The following is a 21,118-nucleotide window of genomic DNA, read 5'->3' on the forward strand; positions in this document are numbered from 1 at the left end:
TTCTCCTTCTTAATTTTTATCAGGGTAGAGTAATTCTCATAAAACTGGGTAGCTGAAGTATTTCAGAGTTACTGTGCTGAATACAACACGGAGAATCACAGACTTAACCAAGTGTAGAGCCTCACAAACTTGGCCAACTAGTGTCTCAACTGTAGCTCCCAGTGCTTACTCCTTACCTTCCATCAATTATTCATGCCTTTGCTGTTCCAGCTCACAGTTTGTCTCCCTTTATCATCCTGCTGGATGCTGGCAAAAGGTGCCTGCAGTGGCAGGTCCTATCCCAGATGTGATGCTCTTGGGGCCACCAGGAGAATGGAGTGAGTGGAGCTGCTGTTAACCAAATAAGGCTGTATGGCCGGCTTCAATACAGACAACCAGTACAAAGATCACTCACAGTGAAAAACATTGCAGGGTGGTTTTCCCTTTTTTCTTTCAGTTACTGTTTTTTGCAGACCTACAGCCTGACTCATTCCCTCCTATGTGGGTCTCTCAGAGCCGAAAGAGCTGCTGTAGTTTAATTCCACGTTGCAATGTGCTGTACAGAGGCGGTGACATTTCAAAGCTAAGATCTGAATCACTTAATTTGCTAAATAGCCATTCATTAAAATGCTCTGCAGCCATGAACAGTGTTAAACTGTGCTGTTACATCGCACTGCTCAGGACTCAACCTTACTGGATGTAGTGATTTTTGCTTGTTCTCTCAGACTGTTATTAGTCTGACTTCTTTTATCTCAAATGAGGCAAAGTAGAAGATTTCATACTTCCTAGGAGCTAGAAGGTATCTATCTGTGTAGCTTTATGTATGTGTGTAAATACATGTACACGCACTGCACAAAAATGTATTCATCCACAGTAACAGGTGGTGCTGGCAACACCTGTTGCTGGGGTCACTCAACACTCCAGTATTAAACCTCTAATTTTAGTTGCTTATAACTTTTGTCAAACTTAAACATTTGGGATGCAATGTTATGTGCCAGGTGTCTGCCTTAGGCTGATTTGGGGGAGGGAGATGGGGAGAGGAATTTATCAGCAAAACTGTTACTGCCAGTTCAGGGAGCAGAGGCCAGGGCACTGGTTTGCCTGTGCTGAAAAATGAACTATTGCTGCTTGAGATGTTCCAGCAGCTTTCCTCATCCAAAGCCAAAAGTTGCCAGTGGAGACCCCCTGCAGCTGGGTATGTCTCTTGCCAACATTATGGAAATTTGCAGTTTTACTGAGAATGCACCTCTGTCTGGCTAAATTATGGGCCTGTGAAAGTGCTTGGTAGAAGTTTGTTGACAGCTGTCCACCAGGCCACCTCCATCATGTCCGTTTCCAAACAGCAGTGCTGCGCTGGTGACCCTTTGGATGCAAGATGCCCGTGAAGCAGCAGAGCAAGCCTTGGAGTCTGAGCATGGAGCAAAGCAGGCTGCTGCTAGCAGGGGCACCAGTCCTCAGAGCAAATGCAAGCAGCTTGGCTTGTGCTTACACAGTGTGAATAAATAGGAGGAAATGGCCAGCTGGAATCCAGAGGAACTGGTGATGAAGAAAGGGAGCGATGGGCTGAGAGTGGTAAGAGTGAGGGGCACAGGGTTTTAAGAACTGTGTGAGGAGAAATGATGAGGAGACAAACCGGTGTGATAGGGCAGAGACTGAGAAGGGATGGAGCAGAGCTCCTGCCAGTCCATGACTGCAGAATTTCTGTGGTCCATGCATAATCAGCTGAAACGTTCCATTGATAATACATCACAGCTCCTCAAACGAGTGATTTACACAGGAATACAACCTATTTTACTCCTACCAGTGGCTCCCCTATTTGAGTGTATAGACTTGAACCTACTAATAAACACTTGAAAGTTTGTATGGTTTCATCTGATGCTGTTTCAGGAGGCAGAGTTGTTCGTTTTACTTGTTCTTAATAGAAACATTAACGTTTTCATTCTTTTTTCTTTTTTAGTGTTTCTTAGCTTTTGTATATTCATCCTGCCCTTGAAGGATTATTATGTGTATATGCAAATCCCTTCGTTTCTTACCGTATAATCTTGCTTTGGAGTCTGTACTATATTTGCAGCTCACAGTACACAAAATCACACTAGTAAGTCAGTCAGATACCAAAGTGGTCTGTGGTTTCATCTAGGTTGCAAGAACATTTGAACAGACTCCTCATATTATTTTTAAAAGTTGTCCTTTCTTGATCATTGTGGGAATTAGAAACAAACTGGCTGTTGCAAAATACTCTGTTTCATATTACTTAGCATTTTCCCATAAAAATCTGAAGAAATGCCACAGAACCTGACCAAAGTTTAAATTCAGTTTGTCATTGAATGACGATGGGTTTTTTTGTTATAGGTAAAGCCTCAGCCAAGAAACTGACAAAAAAGGTAAGCAAAATGATCATTTCCTTCTTAAAAAGAACTTTCATTCTTCCTGTTACCCAACTGAATAGACTTCTCTTTCAAAACTGGCTTCATGTTTTCTTGTTTGTATCTTTAAAGGAGGTAGATGCTGCACTGCTATGTGTTGCCAAAGCTAAACCAGGACCAACCTTTTTTAGAGAGCTTGGTGATAAAGGTAACAAGCACTTTTGATACTGAAAAATACATCTTTTTATCTCATTATATGGTACGAATTGAATGTATTTTTAAGAAAGTTTCATGAATTTGACTTCATCATTTAAGAAGGTTTCATGAACTTGACTTCATCCCCATCTAGCCTGTAGCTGCCTCCTTGGCAAATCTCTTGGTTATGCAAGAGAGAGTAAAAAGGCAGGGCTGGGAATTGAAAGCCTTCTGAGGTGCAGGAGGAGACATGAAGTAAATCAGAAAGCCTGCTTGGAGAAGAGAGAGGGGCTAAAGGGATGACTAGCACAAAATGGACTTTTAAGACTTGTTGTTAATAAGCTGCTGTTTCACTATATAACTTAAATGCATGGAAACTAAAAATAAAATTTGTATCTAGTTATGTAAAGTGGCATCCGTGATTCCAAGAGCAGTTGAACTTATTTCTCCATCTTCAGGAGCTTGGTGGTCCCTCACAGCACTGATGTGCTTCAGTTTCTTTTCAGCCAGCATTTCCACCTTATATCAAACCACATAAAGAGAAGACTCTGAGAACAGGTTATTGTTTGTATAACAACAGAAAATTAAAGAACACCAAATAAACATGTCATTAGCATAAATTAATTGAAGGGAGAAAACAAACAAGAGGATCAGGGAAACCAAATAGATGAGTAATTAACTATTTCACCATAACAAAGACTGAAATTCCCAAACTAATGAGAAAGACTGACAGCATCTATTCACAAACTTTCTGTATCATAGAGTTCAGCCTGAATCCCTTATCCTGTGGATGTTTCTGGAAAATAAAGCTGCCTTTGCACTGCTGCAGTTCCTTGGCAGGCATGAGCCACAGTCTCCATACACAGCAGATCCCTGGGCATGGCTGGCAGTTTATGCCAAGAGAGCAGCCCTCAATCTCAGCCTGCAGCATTTTGCCTGCCCTTCAGCCTCACGGCCTTGTCTGTGTGCAGTTCATTTCTTGCATCCTTTTGCAGATGTGGAGGGATCTTCAGCTGGGTGCCTTGCTTGTCAGTCCACTCCTGCAAGCCCCAGCATACCCCAGCAGCCCTGAAACATCTCTGAACAAACTTAACAATTTTTTCCTATCCTAGGGAAGGCTGCATTTTGTATTGAATAGTCATTCCCTGCCTTTTCCAAATACTGATCATCATGTGCTTTCCCAGAACTGGGTTTAAGGGATTCCCAGCCTTTAATTCTTGGGTATTCTTTCTTTACCCCTGCTTTTTTAGAGCCTTTCTTTTTCTAGTGGTTGCCACTGCAGATCCCCAAAACACTCTCTCTGGGAAACCAGGGATACACCAACTGGAAGTGAAAACACAGCAAATGAGTGCAGCTTCCTTTCATTGCACCTCTCCCAGCTGACTGCTCAGCAAAAGTGGGCTCGGTGATACATTCAGCCTCACATCTTCTGCATTCTGGACATGACATTGATCTCCCCTTGCTTAGGACTCTGGGTCCAGATTCTCTGTCCTTCAAAGGTCAGATAGAAGTTTGAGATGATGCAGGAACGTTCAGTACAGTCATCCATATGTCTCCACAGCACATGGAGTTTTTACAGTTTTTGGTTGTGATGCCTATTCAGTGACTTTGATGCTTTTGCTTTGAGATGTGTTATTATTACATTTTAAAAATGTAAATATTTGTGTATTAAATACTGCTTTTACCAGAATAATGCTGCTTATTTTAACTACCTTCAAATTGTTATTTAAATATCAAGTGGAGGGAAAACTGTCATCAGTCCAGTTTGTAAAATGCAACGCTAGGGAATTCTGCCTTCTAGTGGCCAGTTTGAAAATTCATGTCATATTTTGGGTGTACACTTACAATTTATTCAGCAATAAGAATATTGTACTGTCAGCATTTGCTATAAAGTTTGAGGGTAGAGATTTCCAGGGAGGGATAGGGAAGGTTCGTGTAGTGTTAGAAAATGACAGATTTTGACACTGCTAACCGCAGATACTTGGCTGCAAGTATGCTGAGTCATTCAACAGTATGTGAAGCTTTTATCTTTTAAATTTTGCTTGGACATGAATATAATCTTCTACACGTTTTGGGGTGATTTTTTAAGAATTTGTTGCATTGCATCTTTTAATTTTAGTAACTTTGTAGTGATTACTGTAGAATAAAAAGAAGATTACCAAAATATTTAATTTACTTTATGGATAGGGTAAATTGGCCGTTCACTACAAGTAGTAAAAGGACAATAAAATTAAAAGAAGAATTTTTATGGAAATGAGTCCACAAGTTTAAAAAATCTTATCTCAGTTTGTTTTAGTATAATCAGTCTGCCAGAAAATGACAGGCAGGCTGTGGATTTGCTTTAAAGCACTGAGACAGGTTTTCTACATATTTTTATTATATTTACCTTTTTACCTATTTCACTATAGTGGCTTTTCAATCAGCTTATGATAAGATGATGAAAACAGAGTCTGTGTCTCGCCCCTGCCATTTCTTGCAAGGCTTTTCTCTCCAGCCCTCTGCAATTGGAGTGAGTAGAGCCATCATGCTTCTCCCTTGAGCATTCAATAAGGAGGGTGTTGTCTTTAAATTGGTCGTTTATTTATATCCTACCATCTCCATATAAATTTTGCAAATTCTTTCTGCAAAATATAAGGTACAATGTTCCCTGTCTACCCGTATAGTTAAGACTCCAGGCACTCAGCATTTTGTTATCTTAATTATTACAACTTCTTTTTCTTTGACTTTAACAAACATAATCCACCATGTTAATATCCTTTCAAATGCTTTGATAAATATGTTTTTCTTACATGACTCCTTTAAGTGTGTCATCTCTTCTTTTGTATCCCAACACTGGGCTCTCCTTGTTCTGTTTTATGTAGCATAAACTGCTTGTCTTCACCTTCCAGGTCTTCCCTAGACTGTCCCTGTGCAGCACATCTCAAGACAGCCAAGACGCAGACTCCCACTTCTCTTTGGCCAGTGATGTTGGCCTTCATTGCTTGCTGGTTAAATTTTCAGGCAGGGATCTTTACGCTGATATCGTTGCAGTCCATGACCAGGAAGTGTTTTCTAGGTAGACTTCAAAAGTTACCTCCTTGTCTTCCTTTATATTCGTCCTTTAAACGTTTTTTTGCTGTGTCACACAAAACAAAATTAGGGAGCAGGAATCTTCATCACTGTCCACCACACTATTTGCTTGATTTCTTTTCCTCTCCTATTTGTTTCTCTCAATTTTTTAATTTTGTCTTATACTTAGGCGCATAAGCTAAAAAATGGGGTAAGAGTTCTCTCTCTGTTTGGTTTTGAATTTGTAGAAATCCTGGGCACTTTGTCTAGGAACACAATTCCAAGTTTTACAGCAATGCAAATAATAATTTACATTCTTGCAATGGCATTAACCCTAAAACTCGTGAGCAAAACTAAATCTTTGAGATTAAAGTATTTTTTATTTCCACAGTGTATGACTGTAGTCCTGTGCTGATTTACACATGATGCATGCTGGATAATAGGGTGAATAGCCCTATTTTGATGGAGAGGAAAGCTGAGATACGGAACCAGAGTGAACTGGCATTAGACCTGTCTTTGGCTAGGACTTGTTCTCAGATTTTCAGACTCACATTCAGCAATTCAGTATTTCTAAACTCTGGTACTTAAAACTTAAAGTGTTAAGTCACTATCTGAGGTCAAATACAAATGCTGTTGGCTCTGCATAGTAATTTATCAGAAGTTAATTGTTTATCACTGAAGCTTAAGTGGATTCCTTATCTATCAATTAACTAAATAAATTATTAAAAATAGTTTATCTTTGCACAGATAGGCATGTTTGAATTTCATTATTTTAAGCAGCTTCAGCATTATACAATGTTTAATTCACATGTTAAAAGTAGCTCGGTTATTTTGAAAAGTGATTTATAAAAAAGCCCTTTACATTTTTTTCCCCAAACAGTATTGCAAGGCAGATGGTTCAGATTCTGTTGTTTAACCACCCTCGTTATGTGCTCTCTATCTTTAGCTTGTATGCTCTATTTTGACGCTATCACATCCTTGTGTTTGTTCAGGCTTTTCACTTAAGGCGGTATTTCAAAGGAAAACACTGGAATTTTCCTTCAAAAGGGGGGAAAATACTTTCACCTTGTAGAAAGGACATGTTCCTATTTAAATAAAAAAAAGAAGCCTCCTCTTGGCACGCGGCCCAGCAGTACTATCAGCACAATCTAGCAGCTTGGCAGCTTTGCGTGTTGCCATGTTCCCCTTGAGAATTAGAGGGAAGCTATTCTCCGCCTTCACGAGCCTGCCAAAGGATGGAGGACTTTGATCCTTCAGGGAAACGTTAGAGTAGTTCTCCTCCCAGGTACTAAATGTGACAGAGCGCATTTAATTTATTTGCCTTTTATATAAACATTGAATGTTTTCAGTGAGAATCTAAAGATTTAGTGTAGGCCTTTTATTAATACCAAATAAACCTTACTTTCTTGATTAGACATGAACATTGATGAGTCTCTGGATAGGGAATTTTGCCTTCAGAGCACTAAAAACAGAAGTAAAAACTTTATTAAATAATAACATGGCTTACTTTCATAACCTATTTAATATGATGTTAAACTACATTTTTTATATTTATAAGATTTGATCTTTCAAGTCTTGCTATAAGTTTGAGGGGTTTTTTGCAAGTCATTTTTTAACTCTTTATTTCAGGGTTGATATCTTATGCAGAGTACCTATTTTTGCTGACAATCCTTACAAGTAAGTATTATATATTTAAAATACATGTGCGTAAATACCCAGCTACTAACAGCTTTCCAGGAACTTTTTCTGATATTTTTTAACTTCTAAATTTCTACATTATAGTAAAATATAAAGAACTATTGTATATAGAGTGATAAGGCATTAATATAAATGGATATAACTTTAATTGATTGCAGCTAGTTTCGTCATTGGTACATAACAGTACTTCAAAAATCATGATAATCCCTGTACCATGGGATCAGAAGAGTCTTTCAAGAGACTTTGAGAGAGGGGACACATTAGTTACAGGACCACATAATAAGAGGAAGAAGAACAGTGGGGGAAGATAAATAATTTGTCTTCTGGATAATAGTTTTAGTCATTATGGACAATGAGACATTAACATTCTAGCTCATGCAGTGGTTTAATAAGATGTTGTGGTGTGTGAAAAGTTGTTGCCTATTATTCGTGTGTTCAGATATGCAATGAATGATACACATAAAAGTATCTTTTTGACTTTTTAATCTTTTTTTTCTCCTCTGTTCCTTTTTACTTTATTTCCTCCAAGTATTTTGCATGTATTTCTGCGCCTTCCTTTGTCTCCTTGCTTTTTCTCTGACATGTTTTTTAAAAAATTTTTTGTTTGGTACCTGCTTTATTTGCAAGCAGCAGACATTTACTATTGTGCATAAAAGTGAGCTTGGATTTTCTGGGTTACTTACTCTGTGCCATGCTTGCCACCTCCCTGTGCTGTTCTGATGAAGTGAAGGTGATGCTGGAAAATACCAAGGTTTGAGATAAGATGTGTACAATGAGCATTACGCAGTGAGACCCATAGACTAGTAGTGAAGTAGTCCACATGCATGTCCATGTAATAGTCCACATGCAGTCTTGTCTGACTGACTTCTACAGGTCAGCAAGGGACAAAATCAGGCATACTAGATCTCATGGTATCAGTGGGTGGGGAAAGGAAAGAAGAAAGCAGTCATTCTTATCCCAATGGACTGTAGATGCTTGAGCCTCATCACTTCTGTGGCTGCAAGATCCATGTCAGGGGCTTAAACAAACAGACAAATTTTCCTTGCTCTAGAAATCCACCCTCTCGTGGTGTAGCACAAGCAAATAATGTTGGTCTCCAGAGAGTGGAGAGAATTTGTCCAGCTTTCACAGGTAATGACCATCGGTACGCACCTCTTGCACAGTTTAGGTAGCCTTTTTGCAATTTACATAATTTCTCAGCAGAACTGCATTAGTTCCTGTTACATGGCATGAAGAGTGATCTCTTAGGAAACTTCATCTAGTACAGAGTATTAAAGATTATATATGCATTAAGATAACCTATTTAACATAAAAATATACTGTTTCATCAGTAGTGACTGTCTAGTGCTACACGCAACTTGAACGTGAGTTATACCCTGTGTTCAAGTGTTTTTTAAAATCAGAATATGAGTCTAGCCCAGTTAAAAAAGCTGATTTTAAAATATTTGTTGCAACTCAAAAAGAGGGATTTTTTTAAAAAAAGGACAACACAACAGCCACATTATAACTTCAGAATAATACCTTAAAGTTCCAGAAAAAAGTGCCAGCGATTCTATTTCTTTAAAAACCTATGGCAGCTGAAAGTAAATTCATGCTGATTTATTGGCTGAAACAATTAGAAAATTGAAGCAGTATCAGAGCAAGTTGTGCCACTTCTCCAAACAGTCAAGTAACATTATTTTTTGCAGAATTTAAATAGGAATGTATTGAACTGCAAAAACAAAGGTAGCTTTTGATGCAGGATAAAAATGAAGTGCTAATGTTGCTGCTTTGGTTACACAGAGCGCTATCATATGATCAGTTTGAGAGCAAGCACCAACAAGTGTTAGTGCCTCTATCTTTGCCTAAAAAGTATCCCATGTCAGTCAGCCCCTGGTTACACAACCTGTCTCTCACTAATGAGAATTAATGTGAGATTTCTTAAAATACCCGTTTATATTTAAATGACTTCTTCTAAGTCACCAACAGAGCAGTAGGGAAACAGGAAAAGAGTCACCAGGTTTCCGGAGTCCTGGTTCCAGGACACTGCTGACCAGACCATGCTGCCTGTTATACAAAAGCACTGTCTGTAACAACACTGAACTTGAAAATAAAATTTTGCAGCAGACAAACGTTTTATTTTGCTCCTGTCATCCCCTTTCCTCTTTTCTGTGTGCCTTGTATCATCACTATCTTTTTTCTTCCAGTGCTGTATTGAATTTAATTTCCAGCAACTGGTTAATGGAGCTTCTGGTAAAGCCTTGCGTGGTGAAGGAGCCCAGGAACTGAAGTTGTCACCTTTACTCAAAGCTTCATTTCTTAGCCAGTCACAGAAGTTGACAGCTTGGTCAACATAGGAATAGTTGAAGGGGAAGCACCTAAGTCTAACCTGCACTCACAGCCAAGATGAAGCTCTTCTGTTCAGATTTTGGAATTTTGCCTGATTCTAATTAAATACAAATATATCTGAGGTAGTCTTTGAACTATGCTTATTTTACGAACACATACCTTTGGGGTTACATCATATCAGATAAGTATGTCATCTCTGAACAGTATAAGCAGCTTTAAGTCCTATATTTTCAGTAACAGCTCTCTTATCTGAAAATTGCAACACAGATGGTATGAATTACTATTAAATACATCAATTACTTTTATTCTCTAAGTATGTTATAGGATAGGTTCTTCTTGCTTTTGTGCTAGTAACACAAATTTAGCATGTGGCATTTCTATGGAAAGAAAGCCAGTTCTGATTATTACAGCCCAGTTGCTGGGGAAGGGCTCTGCTGTGCAGGTTGCAACAGTATTTATAAAATATCCCTGCATCACAGGGTTGCTCCACAGAGAACGTTAGCTGGCTGATGAAGATGTAGTTATTTCTAAAATGTAAAACCAGTACTTTCTTTAACCATCTTGTTATCACCTAAAAGGAATGGGTTATTTCTTTAACTTATTCCCTTTGCAGAAAGATTCTCTAAAAAAAAAAAAAAGGCAAGACTTAAAACTTTACAGGATGGAGCTGGAAGAATATATTTCCAAAAGAAAAACTCTGGCGGCATTAGATTTTTTAGAGATACTGCTTCATTGCCCTCGTGAGTCCAACATTGTTCTTGGAAACATGAATGTGTTCTAGAGACGATAAGTCCATGGCTTTCATATTAATGCCTGACTTGACTGGGTTGTGGAATTAATTCACCTGCTCCAGAAATTACTGGGATAAGTGCTTGCTACTGCAGTGAACTGTAACTACATTTTAGCAGCATGCTGCTCCTGTGTGGGCTTGCTAATGAGCGAGGCCACCTCCTGTAAGCAAAGTAAGATCAGGAAATTGTGGGAAGGAGCTCAAAACACACCATGTTTTTATAGCGCCTGCAAGATTCAAAACTCATTACATTTCTGTGTTGAAAAGAAACATCCACTCGGTGAAGGAAATGCAGGGTAAAATTGTATAAAATTCCTGAAAAATTCAGCTTGATGGGAGTCATACAAAACATGCTTTTGTCCGGAAAGGCCAGAAAGAGTGGTTTATTACATCTTGGTAACATTTGAGTACATTGTTTAGGGAGGAAGGAGAAGGGAAGAAAAAAAGCCCTGGGGCTAACACAGCAGGAGCAGGAGCCGAGAGCTGGCCACGATTACAAGATCAGTCTGTTTGCTAGGGAAGACTAGGGAAGACTGCAAATACTGGCATACAGTAATGCATGGAAGAAGTACCTGAGGAGTACACTAGCTCTTTCATGCAGTTCAGGAATAATTACTGGTTTCTCAAGGCACTTTCCAGTCTTCTCACCTGAAAAGGAGCTCTAATAAACAAGGCAGATCTAGACTCAGTAGTGACATGGGATTATGGAGACATCTATAGAGAATGCCCAAGACCAGGACAGTAAGACATACAACATTTTCAGTCACTGGAATCAGATGGACATTCGTGGCTGTACTTAGGCACTGCTGGTATTTCTTGCTTTGCCATTGCATTAATTATCCCTTGAAATGGTAGTAAAAAGGTGTTTAAAAAGTTTGCTTATATTGGAGGAGGTACATATGGTTTACTGGAAATATCATGTACATACATAACAATGGAGAACTGAACCATAAGCAATATTCCTTTTGCATTAAATATTTAAGTACTAGTGTAAGTGTGTGTGTATTTACAATAAAGTTCTTTCACAATTTGTTGCAGAACCCCAGACTGGATTTCAGATTGCCTTTAAAATGTTGGATACAGATGGCAATGAACAAGTTGAAAAGAAAGAATTCTTTAAGGTATGTGTATTTATACGCATATTAATTTTAAAGCATTTAAATAGTTCCATGGGTTATATTTGCTAAATGAAGATTCATTAAAATCTTCAAGCCTGTTTTTCAGTCCAATTTATGATCACATACTTACTAAAATACTTTATATGAAAGGAACACATACCAAAGCATTGCTGTAGAAGTACTTATCATATTTGAATCCACTTTTATAAATGTTACCTTTAACTTGTGTCTAAAAAATCTGTTACTGGGAAAGTAGGAGTTGGTGTACATCCCTTAATCCCATGAGATAATTTAAATAATCATCTGGAAAAGTCTTCTGTATTCTAAATATTTTTAGTAACTTTTTAAATTCACCACCCTCTCTTGGTTTTTATTAATTTTACTTGGTGTTGCAGAGATTTTTTACCAATTCACACTTTGGAGAGTAGCAACAGTTTTTCCCATATTTTATATAAAATCTGGGGGAGAAAGGCAAGTGCTTAGAAAATGGAGAAAGTCGTGTTCTGATGTTTTAAAGAAGAATAGGCTTAATTATATACCTTATTCAACTTTTAAGTATTTAACAGGAGACTGTCTTGTCTCTTGTCTCTTGTCAAAAGTCAAATGCAAAATTAACAAACATAATTTTGAATAGACTCCTCAGCTTAATTCAAATCCTTTGTTCGTATTGGAGCTGACTAGAAAGACAATTTTATAAACTGAAATGGCTACTACAATGCAAATTATATTCTGTCACTAGGATAAAGTTAAAAGATGATCATTAATGCAACAACTCTAGAGAACCATAGAATCTAATTTATAAAGATGCACCTGTTGATAGAGAAATTACCAAAAATCTAAGTGTACTTTCATAGTGTTAAACTCTGAATTAATGATAGAATAGCTGTTAGCATGTGTTTTGCATGGATACCTGTTTTTTCAGTGAATTGTCTCTTAGCAAGATTACAACTGATTAGTCATACTTAAATATATCCTAAAACACTGTAAAAATACTTTTAGACTTAGTAGCACTATTTGAAAACAATACTTGAAATAAGACCATTTCCCAAGACAGTGCTCTCAGAAGCCCCTAACTGAGCCTGCAGATACCCTACACCCATTTGTTGCTACACAGAATTTTTTAAGCTTGAAGAATTTGCTAAAAATTCTTCAAATGTTAATTATTCTGCCGATTAAAAAGAAATCAAATTCTAACTAAAGCCTTTGTTTTTAACCTACTAAACCTGGTGTAATCCTAGTGAATTGTTATCAGAGTAGCAGTGCCCTGGTCGCTGAAATATGTCTGTTATGGCCATATTGTTCATCTACAAAACAGTATGCTACAGGGCAAAGTAAGTTCATGAACACAAATGGGCATGTTCAGCCTGTAGTGCCTCTGCACCAGAATGCTGAGTTAGCAGTACTTCCTTTAAATAGGTATTGTGTCAGTTAAATAAGGAGATTCGTGCAGAAATACAGCACAACTCTTGGAGAGAGGTACAGTATGTCATATATTTAATATCCATTACCCATTTCAGGTAATTCTAATTGAGTCAGCCAATATAAACAACAGAAAGTCATCAAAAGTAGAGGTGAAAACATCATATAAATCATTAAAAATAATTTGATTTCTGTAGAGGCAATCAAATTAAAGGAACATTATTCCAGTTAGATAGATTGTTACTTTGCATTTCCTTTATGGACTGTATTGATAAATTAATATGGAGTGGTAAAACCATATAAACTGCTATATCAACTCACAAGAATCATTAAATTCAAAGAAGTCCCACAGGATCCAAACTAGTCAAAAGATGAGTTTTCTCACATGACTGTTTAGTTAACATTTATAAGCGGTGACTATTTTAAAGCAAAACTTGATTTTTATAGGTTAGGTTTAAAAATAAAATTTTGGAATGTAAGAATCTGGAAAAATGTGTGTGTGTTAATCTTTGTATACTCTAGTTCTGTATGCCTCATAGAAGGCTTCTGTATATCTAATAAATAAGTAAATTGTGTGGCTAATCTGTCATCTGTCTTGTCCAGTTGGCATCTCAGGAAAATAAGTCTGAACTATTCTATAGTTATTTCCACGCTATATTTGACAATAAAATCAGGAAACGTATGTGAGGAAAAGGCAGTGGAAAAGCATAGCGAAGAAGAAGTAATTTGTAGGCAGTTCCTGTAAGCAGGTTGCGATGGGAAAAGACATTTCAGTGCTACTTCATTCTCTTGCTTTGTCACTTCTCCCTACTTGCCATCCATTATCTACTAATTAGACATCTGTGTATGTCTGTGTTATCTATTGATCTAGACTGTAAATTCTTCGAGGTAAGAACTTTCCCTTTTTGTTTGCAAAATGTCCATCATTCTTTGAATTGTGTATATCTCAACTCTCAGATGTTACTGGATAAACAGGCACAAGAGGTGTGAATCATTGAGGAAAGGGAGAAGGGTGACAAGCAGACTCTACAACTCGAGTCCTTAATGCCTGCAGCACATGATGGAGATAGGCTGTTCAGACCGATATGGATCAGACACCAAAGGAGTGTGAGATGCAGGATTTCCCAGCAGATTCAGTGCCCTTTGCTAACGTTCATGAATGTTCAGGAAAGGAGATGTTGAATGCACTTCCATGTTTTCAGCGAGATAGTTTGTCTTGTCCTCCATAGCCTTTCCATTTCTGAGCACATTTTCCTCCTTTCCAGTGGGAGTTAAAAGTCTGTCCCTGGGAAGGACTCTTGTTCTCTCTCCACACTACTTCTTTCTATTGAAGCCAGTCTATTTTTAATTTCTGCTTTATCCATGTTTCAGTGATAAACATTCACAATACAAGAAACATTTCAGTATTAGGGCCCAGAATTACAGCAATCTGTGTTTTGAGGTGGGCACCTGCAAGGATTTGTTGCTTTGCCCTGTAACTCCAGAGTGAGGAAGACATGGTAGAAATTTAATCAGCCCCTGACCAGTGCAAAGAATTGTTTCTTAGAGCCATGTTGTTTGCATCTTTGTGAGGACTTCTGTGAAGTCCACACTTCCAAGACATTCACGTGAGGCTTGGTGAGGGGGATTTCCAGATGTGCACATAATAACCCATGCACATTAATTTGAGACCTCCCATCAAGAATAAGGCTACCAAAGATCCCAAAATCCCCAGAAAGTGAGGAATTTCCCTAACTCTCTCCTGACTAAAGATTTCTAAGTAAAATTAATGACAGTTCAAAACTATTGGGAATGGAGGTAGGGTAACTCCGATGGCACATGCAAGAGATGTGTGATTTAGACTTTCTAAATAGACTGTCTTTATACACTTGTTCTGGACAGCAGCTACCACGAAACTCTTGTAGAGGTTCATCTAGGGCTGAATGAACCAGCACCCCACACTGTCAGCAGTTGTGGTGGTTTGGCACACAGAACACTTCTGCAGTCCTAGAGGATCCACCAGCACTAATCTCTCTCAACCAACCAGAAGATGCAAAAATCACCTTTTTTTTCCTTTTTTTTTTTTTAAGGCTCACATAGCCTTTCTGACAGCTCTTGTCTTCTTCATAAAAGATTACTTCTTAGTGTGTCTTTACTAAAGAGGCATCAGTTGTGCGTAGTAGGTCTCATTATCTTTGAAATAGCCTTTTGTATCTTCCAGTGATGAACAGATATAAATATTAAATACAGATAAATGTTACGTGACGCAGTTGAGTATTAGAGTCCATTTCTCAAGGGCAGAATTCTTTTCCCTCTGTGAGTAGTTGTTGCATTGTGCTGGAAAAAATCTGCAAACTACCGGAAGTAGTTTCAAGCACTATAAAGATTTACATACAGTATATGAAGACAATAAACTAAATCTTCCAGAACACTTGTGAAAAAAAGTTATACTGTGTGTCTGTACTCTTCAGTAGTCTCTGCAGATTTTTTTAAGAGTCATTTAAAAATAAAATCCAAAAGAAAAAAAACATGTTTTGTCTTGTTTGGAAAGTATTTGCAGTTGTATTTCTTGTGTGTGAGCGAAAGATGGATTTATCAGGTAAGAAAAAAATGTAAATTTTCAGTGAGAGTATGGCTGAACAGTTGTGTTTTTATCCAGAGCTTTCTATTGCTGTTTTGCTATGAAGAAATTCATGCTTTTACTGTACTAGTCAATTGTTTTGTAAGTGATCAAAAATAAAAAGAATTTGAGAAACTTGGAAAAACTAGTACTGTTTAATCGCATTGTTTTACGGTATTTATTTTGATACATACTATCAAGGCATGCCATTCAAAAATAATAATAGAAAGTAGCTATCCTGAGGAACTCAAAAACCGAGGCTATAAAAAAAACAGAACAGGTGCATTAGTCAGAATTTGAAGGCCAAGGGAAGACTTTGATAACATGAACAGTTAGCAGGTTTTTTCCTACGCACTACTTACAAGCCCATGTTGCTTCTCCAAACAACGTAACAAAAAAAGGAAAAAAATAAAGTAAGAAGAGATTTGAAAACCCCACAAAGTAATGGCTATGCAAATTTGATCATGGATTTTTTTCCCAGTTTTAATGGGCAGGGTGAGGAATCACTCAAAAACGTTTAAGAAGCAAACCAGCGGCTTCAAAAACCCTGGGCTTTAAAAGCATCTTTCCTAAAGTCTCCAAATCCAGAGTGGTCGGTGTAAATCCATATCTATACCTGAAATGTAATAAGTCCCTTGTTCTTTCATTTTTGCTGTCCTTTTGAGGATTCATGCACAGGTCTGTGAAAGGTAGGTATACTTTGTGCTATGTTAAGTCACTCATTCTTACGGCAGTGTTGACCTCCCAAGCTAAAATACAGTCAAAACAACCTTGCAGCTTAAGCAATCTTGAGCATCTGAGATGGTGCAAATCAATGCACTTTCTGTATTACCTTAAAGCTCTACCTGGGGCAGTGGATGTTATTTTTTTAAATGTGGGTCATTTCTGTACTTCTTAAAATCTTCTTTGCTAACATACTCAAGATTCATTTATTTGTGGGCTGGAGGGGAAATTGAAATCACATGATGCTTAATGCCAATTCTGAAAATACATTTGCTTATTTAATTAAATTATTCTTTGTTGTTAGTTGTATAGTACCTAGTTAGAACAGGGGTGTTTTTCATATCTGTAGCAGAACTATGTAAAGCTGTCTGGGAGGACAGCATGAAAATTGCAGGATAATTTTTATTTCCCAAAATGACTCTTGATGTTATACTGCTGAGTTTTAAAATCTTATGAAGTGAATGCTAAGCTTCTAGTGCAAGAAAATCTCCACTAAAAATAGAGTAAGCACTGGGTTGCAAGAGAGAGATTCATATGCTCTGCTTGGCTATATTAAACACAGTAGATAAGACATTCCTGGGAAAAAGTGTATCTGAATAGCAAAATATCCTTAAGCATGCAAATATTTTGTCATGACTAGAGAACCTTGCAGAAACGTAATGACTTTATAATTAAGAAGTGAAATTCATGCAAGTTTCTGAAAAAGGAGACTCTCGTAGACCAAATTTGTAATTTTCTTGTGTTTTTTTCATGTTTTAACAAATACAGCTACAGAGGATCATTGGGAAGGAAGATGATTTAAAAACAGCTGGAGAAGAAACAGTATTTCAGGTATGAAATAGAGATACATTTTTCTTTACAAAAGCATAGCCATATTTGCCATGAACTTTGTTATTTTTTCAGAGTTTTTGATAAGTATATAAGCATCAGTATTAGTGCTTTAATTAGATGAAAGTGTATGATTTGTCAACTACTTTCTAACTGGGGAAGAAAAATGTCACTTCTGAATCTCCTTATGAAATGTATGCAATTAATATATTTAATGACTGTGTAGTCACTCTTGTTACTTAGTTTCTGTAAGTCTCTGTTTCAAAGTAACTCTCTTCTATTTATGAGAAACTCAGAAAAAACTCTGTATTGCCATATGAGAAAAGATGGCTTTCCAATCAGAAATCGGTATCTTAAAATTACCTAAATGCTGCTTTTGCAGTAATATCAGCTTATTCTGAGTTAGTTTGAAATGTAATTACTATCATTGAGGTGACAAAGACAAGGATTACTTTAGTTACGTCCACTTCCAGAAAAAAATGATGTAGATGCAGACCAGAAGAAACAATCTTAGAGTATGATCTTCCAGCTGGGTTAGAAGTTTCACTGGATTGAAGGCTGTTAGCAAATGGCAAATACATCTCGTCAATGAAAGGGGCAGGTAAATTCCTGCTCTCCTCTGGCTGTTTTCCCCTGAATCCTGACAGTGTTACCTGCCTTCTTCCCAGGTAGAGTCTTTGACAGCTGCCATCTCTTCTTCAGTCTGTAGTCAGCACAGAGACAAGATACTCTGTAGCCTGGATGAGATTGAATGAGACTGTAAACAGAGAGGGGGAAGTCCTGAGCATGCTGAAAACACCTCAGAAGAAGCTGATGAATCAGGGCGAAGGAGGGGGAGAGTACAGATGGATCATCTCCATCTATTACTATAACGTGCTGCTTACATCAGCAGCACTACATTTGTTGCATGCTTAAATTGGATGGTGTAGTTGAAGGATATTTTCCTCACCACAAACTTGCTTTCAGTTGTAAACTGAAAATGGGTAATTAGGCATGAGGCAGTGACTGCTCATGTTGGTAGCATTCAATAAGAAATTTATACAGGGCTCTGCTTTATAAACCTATCATGCATCAGCAGTTTCTACAAAGAGTTGGTCCAGCTCATGTTCTTTTTCACCTGCCTGGGGAAAAAATGGAAGTGACAGTATTGCTAACGCTTTTAATATTTACTAGGCATAAACAAAAATTGTCTTCTGATGTATAAAGGTTTTGCTCCCTCAATACGCATCCAGGGTTCAGTTAAAAATTGTTTGACTGACTAATAACTATCTCCTTTCTTGAATCTTTTCATCAGTCACCAGATTAAAATAGCTAGGATTAATAGAGTTGTCTGCTCCTCAAAACCTATTTCAATTGAGACTTAACTGCCATGACAGTGAGAGAAAAACAATCTTTATTCTGCATGAATGCACAGTTATAGTATAAAATTTCCAGAGAAACTTTGACGCAGTTGGAAAGATTTAGTTATAAACACATAAGCTTATTGGGAGCTAATTAAATACCTGAGCATGAATGTCTTTATTTTGTTTTTTGTCTTGCTTCAAATTTTGTCTTCAGAATTCTTCATTGAGAAAAATCTGAAATTATTGTAACCAGAAAATATTAGGCAGTTTCTTAGCAGATTATATATGGAATTATAGTACGTTCAAAGGAAGAATTAAATAGCTTTGGGAAGTACAGCTATCTTGAAATTCTTATGGTCTCTATACTTGTGTTTGGCAAAGTCCAAATTACCACTTTTCTTCTAATTTTTATTTTCTTTCCTGTCTCAGCCTTTCACAGAAGTTGATTAGAAGCAGTGAATCTGACTATACAGTGTAGTCAGTGCATGTGTTTTTACCCTTTATTTTTAATAATTATGGCAGTCATAGTATGACTTTCAAGCAAAGCAGATAAAGCATAAAAATACAGTTTTTAAATTTGACTGTTCTTTGAAAGCTGAGATACTGCAACAGAAGTTTGGTGTTTGGGATAGCTCTTTATTTCTACAACACTTTCACAACTTGCATATGAGTTTGCTGCTTTTTCAAAGTAATCCTAGTCTGATACCAGATGGAAAATGTCACTGACTTATGAAAATAAGGTTTAAATAGTAGTCTGCAGCATTATTTAAGCAGCAGATGTAGCCAGGTGTGTTCTCTGTACAGTGTGTAGACAGAGGTCCCAGTTATTCGTTCAATGTATGGAGATATCCCTTAATACATATTGAGATACTGTATTGGGAAAAGAAAAAGCAGTTCATTTGCTGTGCTCCCAGGGTGCTTGTATCTCTGCCTCTTTTACTGAGATTTTGGCTTGCACATCTAAAATTCAAAATTTCACCACTTAGTAATGGCCCTTGAGTGGGATTGCAGTGGACTTGGTTACCCAGAGAAATATATTTCAACTGAAGAATTTTCTTTTTCCAATATTATAATTGATGCTGGAAGAAAAGCCGAAAAATCTGCCTAGCCTTAACCAGCCCAGTCTTTTGGAGTTCCGTGCTGACTTTTGCAGAGCAGACAATCTGATTTACTCATAGCACAGGCGTGCACACAGTGAAGGAGAGATGCAGGTAGGCTTACAAGACCGGCAACCGGGTTCTTTCTAACTAGACTGGAGAAAATGGTGCAGAAGTCAGCAGAGGCAGTGGCTGTCTCAGCTCACCCATCTTCCCATAGGCCAAAGGAAATGCGGCATCTGGCTTCCTAGCAGAACTGTTTTGCTTCATATGAGACATCCAGCTGAGCATTTGACCATGCTTCATGGAAGAGGAGAGGCAAACCCTTTGCCTGGAAGTGGTGTAGAGTGTTATAGGAAAGTGCATAAGCTAGAAGAATTTGGTGTATTTTGAAAAAGGTGTTGCTCGGTGAACAGCACCAGTTGCTTTTGTGTTACTGCCCTGAGTTCCTTGGAAGGATACATAGCGTTCTGGTAGTGCAAACGATGCTAATGGTTGCAGATATCTATCCAGTCATCTACATCAGGGACTTTGCTCTTGGGCCCTTCAATTTAGATTAATGAGTTACAAGTAGTTTCAATATCTCTGATTTAATATGCTTTGAGTAATGGCTAAACTTAGAAATATTTTTAGCTATTGTTAGAAAAGGAATGACAATACAGAATGTTCTACATTTGTTCTTAAAATGGAATTCATGTTGCGAAATATGTTCATTGTCTCATTTCCAAATGATTAAACATATGCTTCTGCATTCCACAATGAACACATTTTCATACAAAGTATCTCATTTACATGTGCTTTTTTAAACATTTAACTAATACTTGGGGACACAGCTATTAATCTCTTTTAAACAGAAAATTTTCGAACTAAAATTGAGCCTGACTCTAAGCAGTATACTTTTTTTTTTTGGTCCTAAGAGAAGTGAGTGATAATCATTCACACATCACCACTTAGATGGTCAGCACAAGGTTGGACTTTCAAACATTGCAGCATTGCAATGGATCTCCTCAGCCACAGAGACTGTGCAGGCTATCGTAACCTGCCCATCTGCTCCCTAGAGTTTTTAATTAAAGTTTTCTGCCCATAGCTTCAAAGTCTGCAAAGCCCTGAGCCCAGAATAATTAAAGACTGCCTAAACTGAAGGGAGAAATATGGTGGTTTAGAGCTACGCTCTTCTAGTGCATTAACACTCTGTAACAGGGGTGCAGCACATCAAATTTTGCAAGAATATGGTCCAAGGCTAAAATTAATATCCCTCTCCAAAAGAGTGTGTCATTAATCTTGTCACCTCTCAGTTCAGATGGAATGCACGTTTTTTCTTGACCTGTCTTCTGCAACATAAATGTGTATGTTTTGTATCACCAGATTAACATTAAATTGTGTTGAAAAGCTTTTAGATACTGTAAACCAAGGAGCACTGCAGTGTTCCTGCATGCTTTAAAGGAAGCTCTCCTGGCAGGTAAACCCCATAAAGAACCAAGCCATGTGGCATCAAAATATTAGGGTATTAAAAAATTGCTGGGTCATTGTTTACCTCACAGACAAGGAAATTACTTTATTTTTCCATGTGATCTGATGACATTATTAGCC

At 37.6% G+C, this 21,118-nt stretch overlaps 1 protein-coding gene across 1 annotated transcript in view; it reads left to right on the plus strand.

Annotated features, from left to right (window-relative positions):
• Positions 1–21,118, plus strand: part of MICU2 (mitochondrial calcium uptake 2) — a 147,245-nt gene that overhangs the window by 104,174 nt on the left and 21,953 nt on the right. Inside the window, exons 3-7 of the mRNA XM_074860046.1 lie at positions 2,329–2,360; positions 2,475–2,550; positions 7,215–7,262; positions 11,440–11,522; positions 17,029–17,091. Of these exons, the coding sequence (XP_074716147.1) occupies positions 2,329–2,360; positions 2,475–2,550; positions 7,215–7,262; positions 11,440–11,522; positions 17,029–17,091 (302 nt within the window). The remainder of the gene's footprint in view (positions 1–2,328; positions 2,361–2,474; positions 2,551–7,214; positions 7,263–11,439; positions 11,523–17,028; positions 17,092–21,118) is intronic.

This window comes from Strix uralensis, chromosome 2, assembly GCF_047716275.1.
Source record: "Strix uralensis isolate ZFMK-TIS-50842 chromosome 2, bStrUra1, whole genome shotgun sequence".
Classification (NCBI taxonomy): Eukaryota; Metazoa; Chordata; class Aves; order Strigiformes; family Strigidae; genus Strix; species Strix uralensis.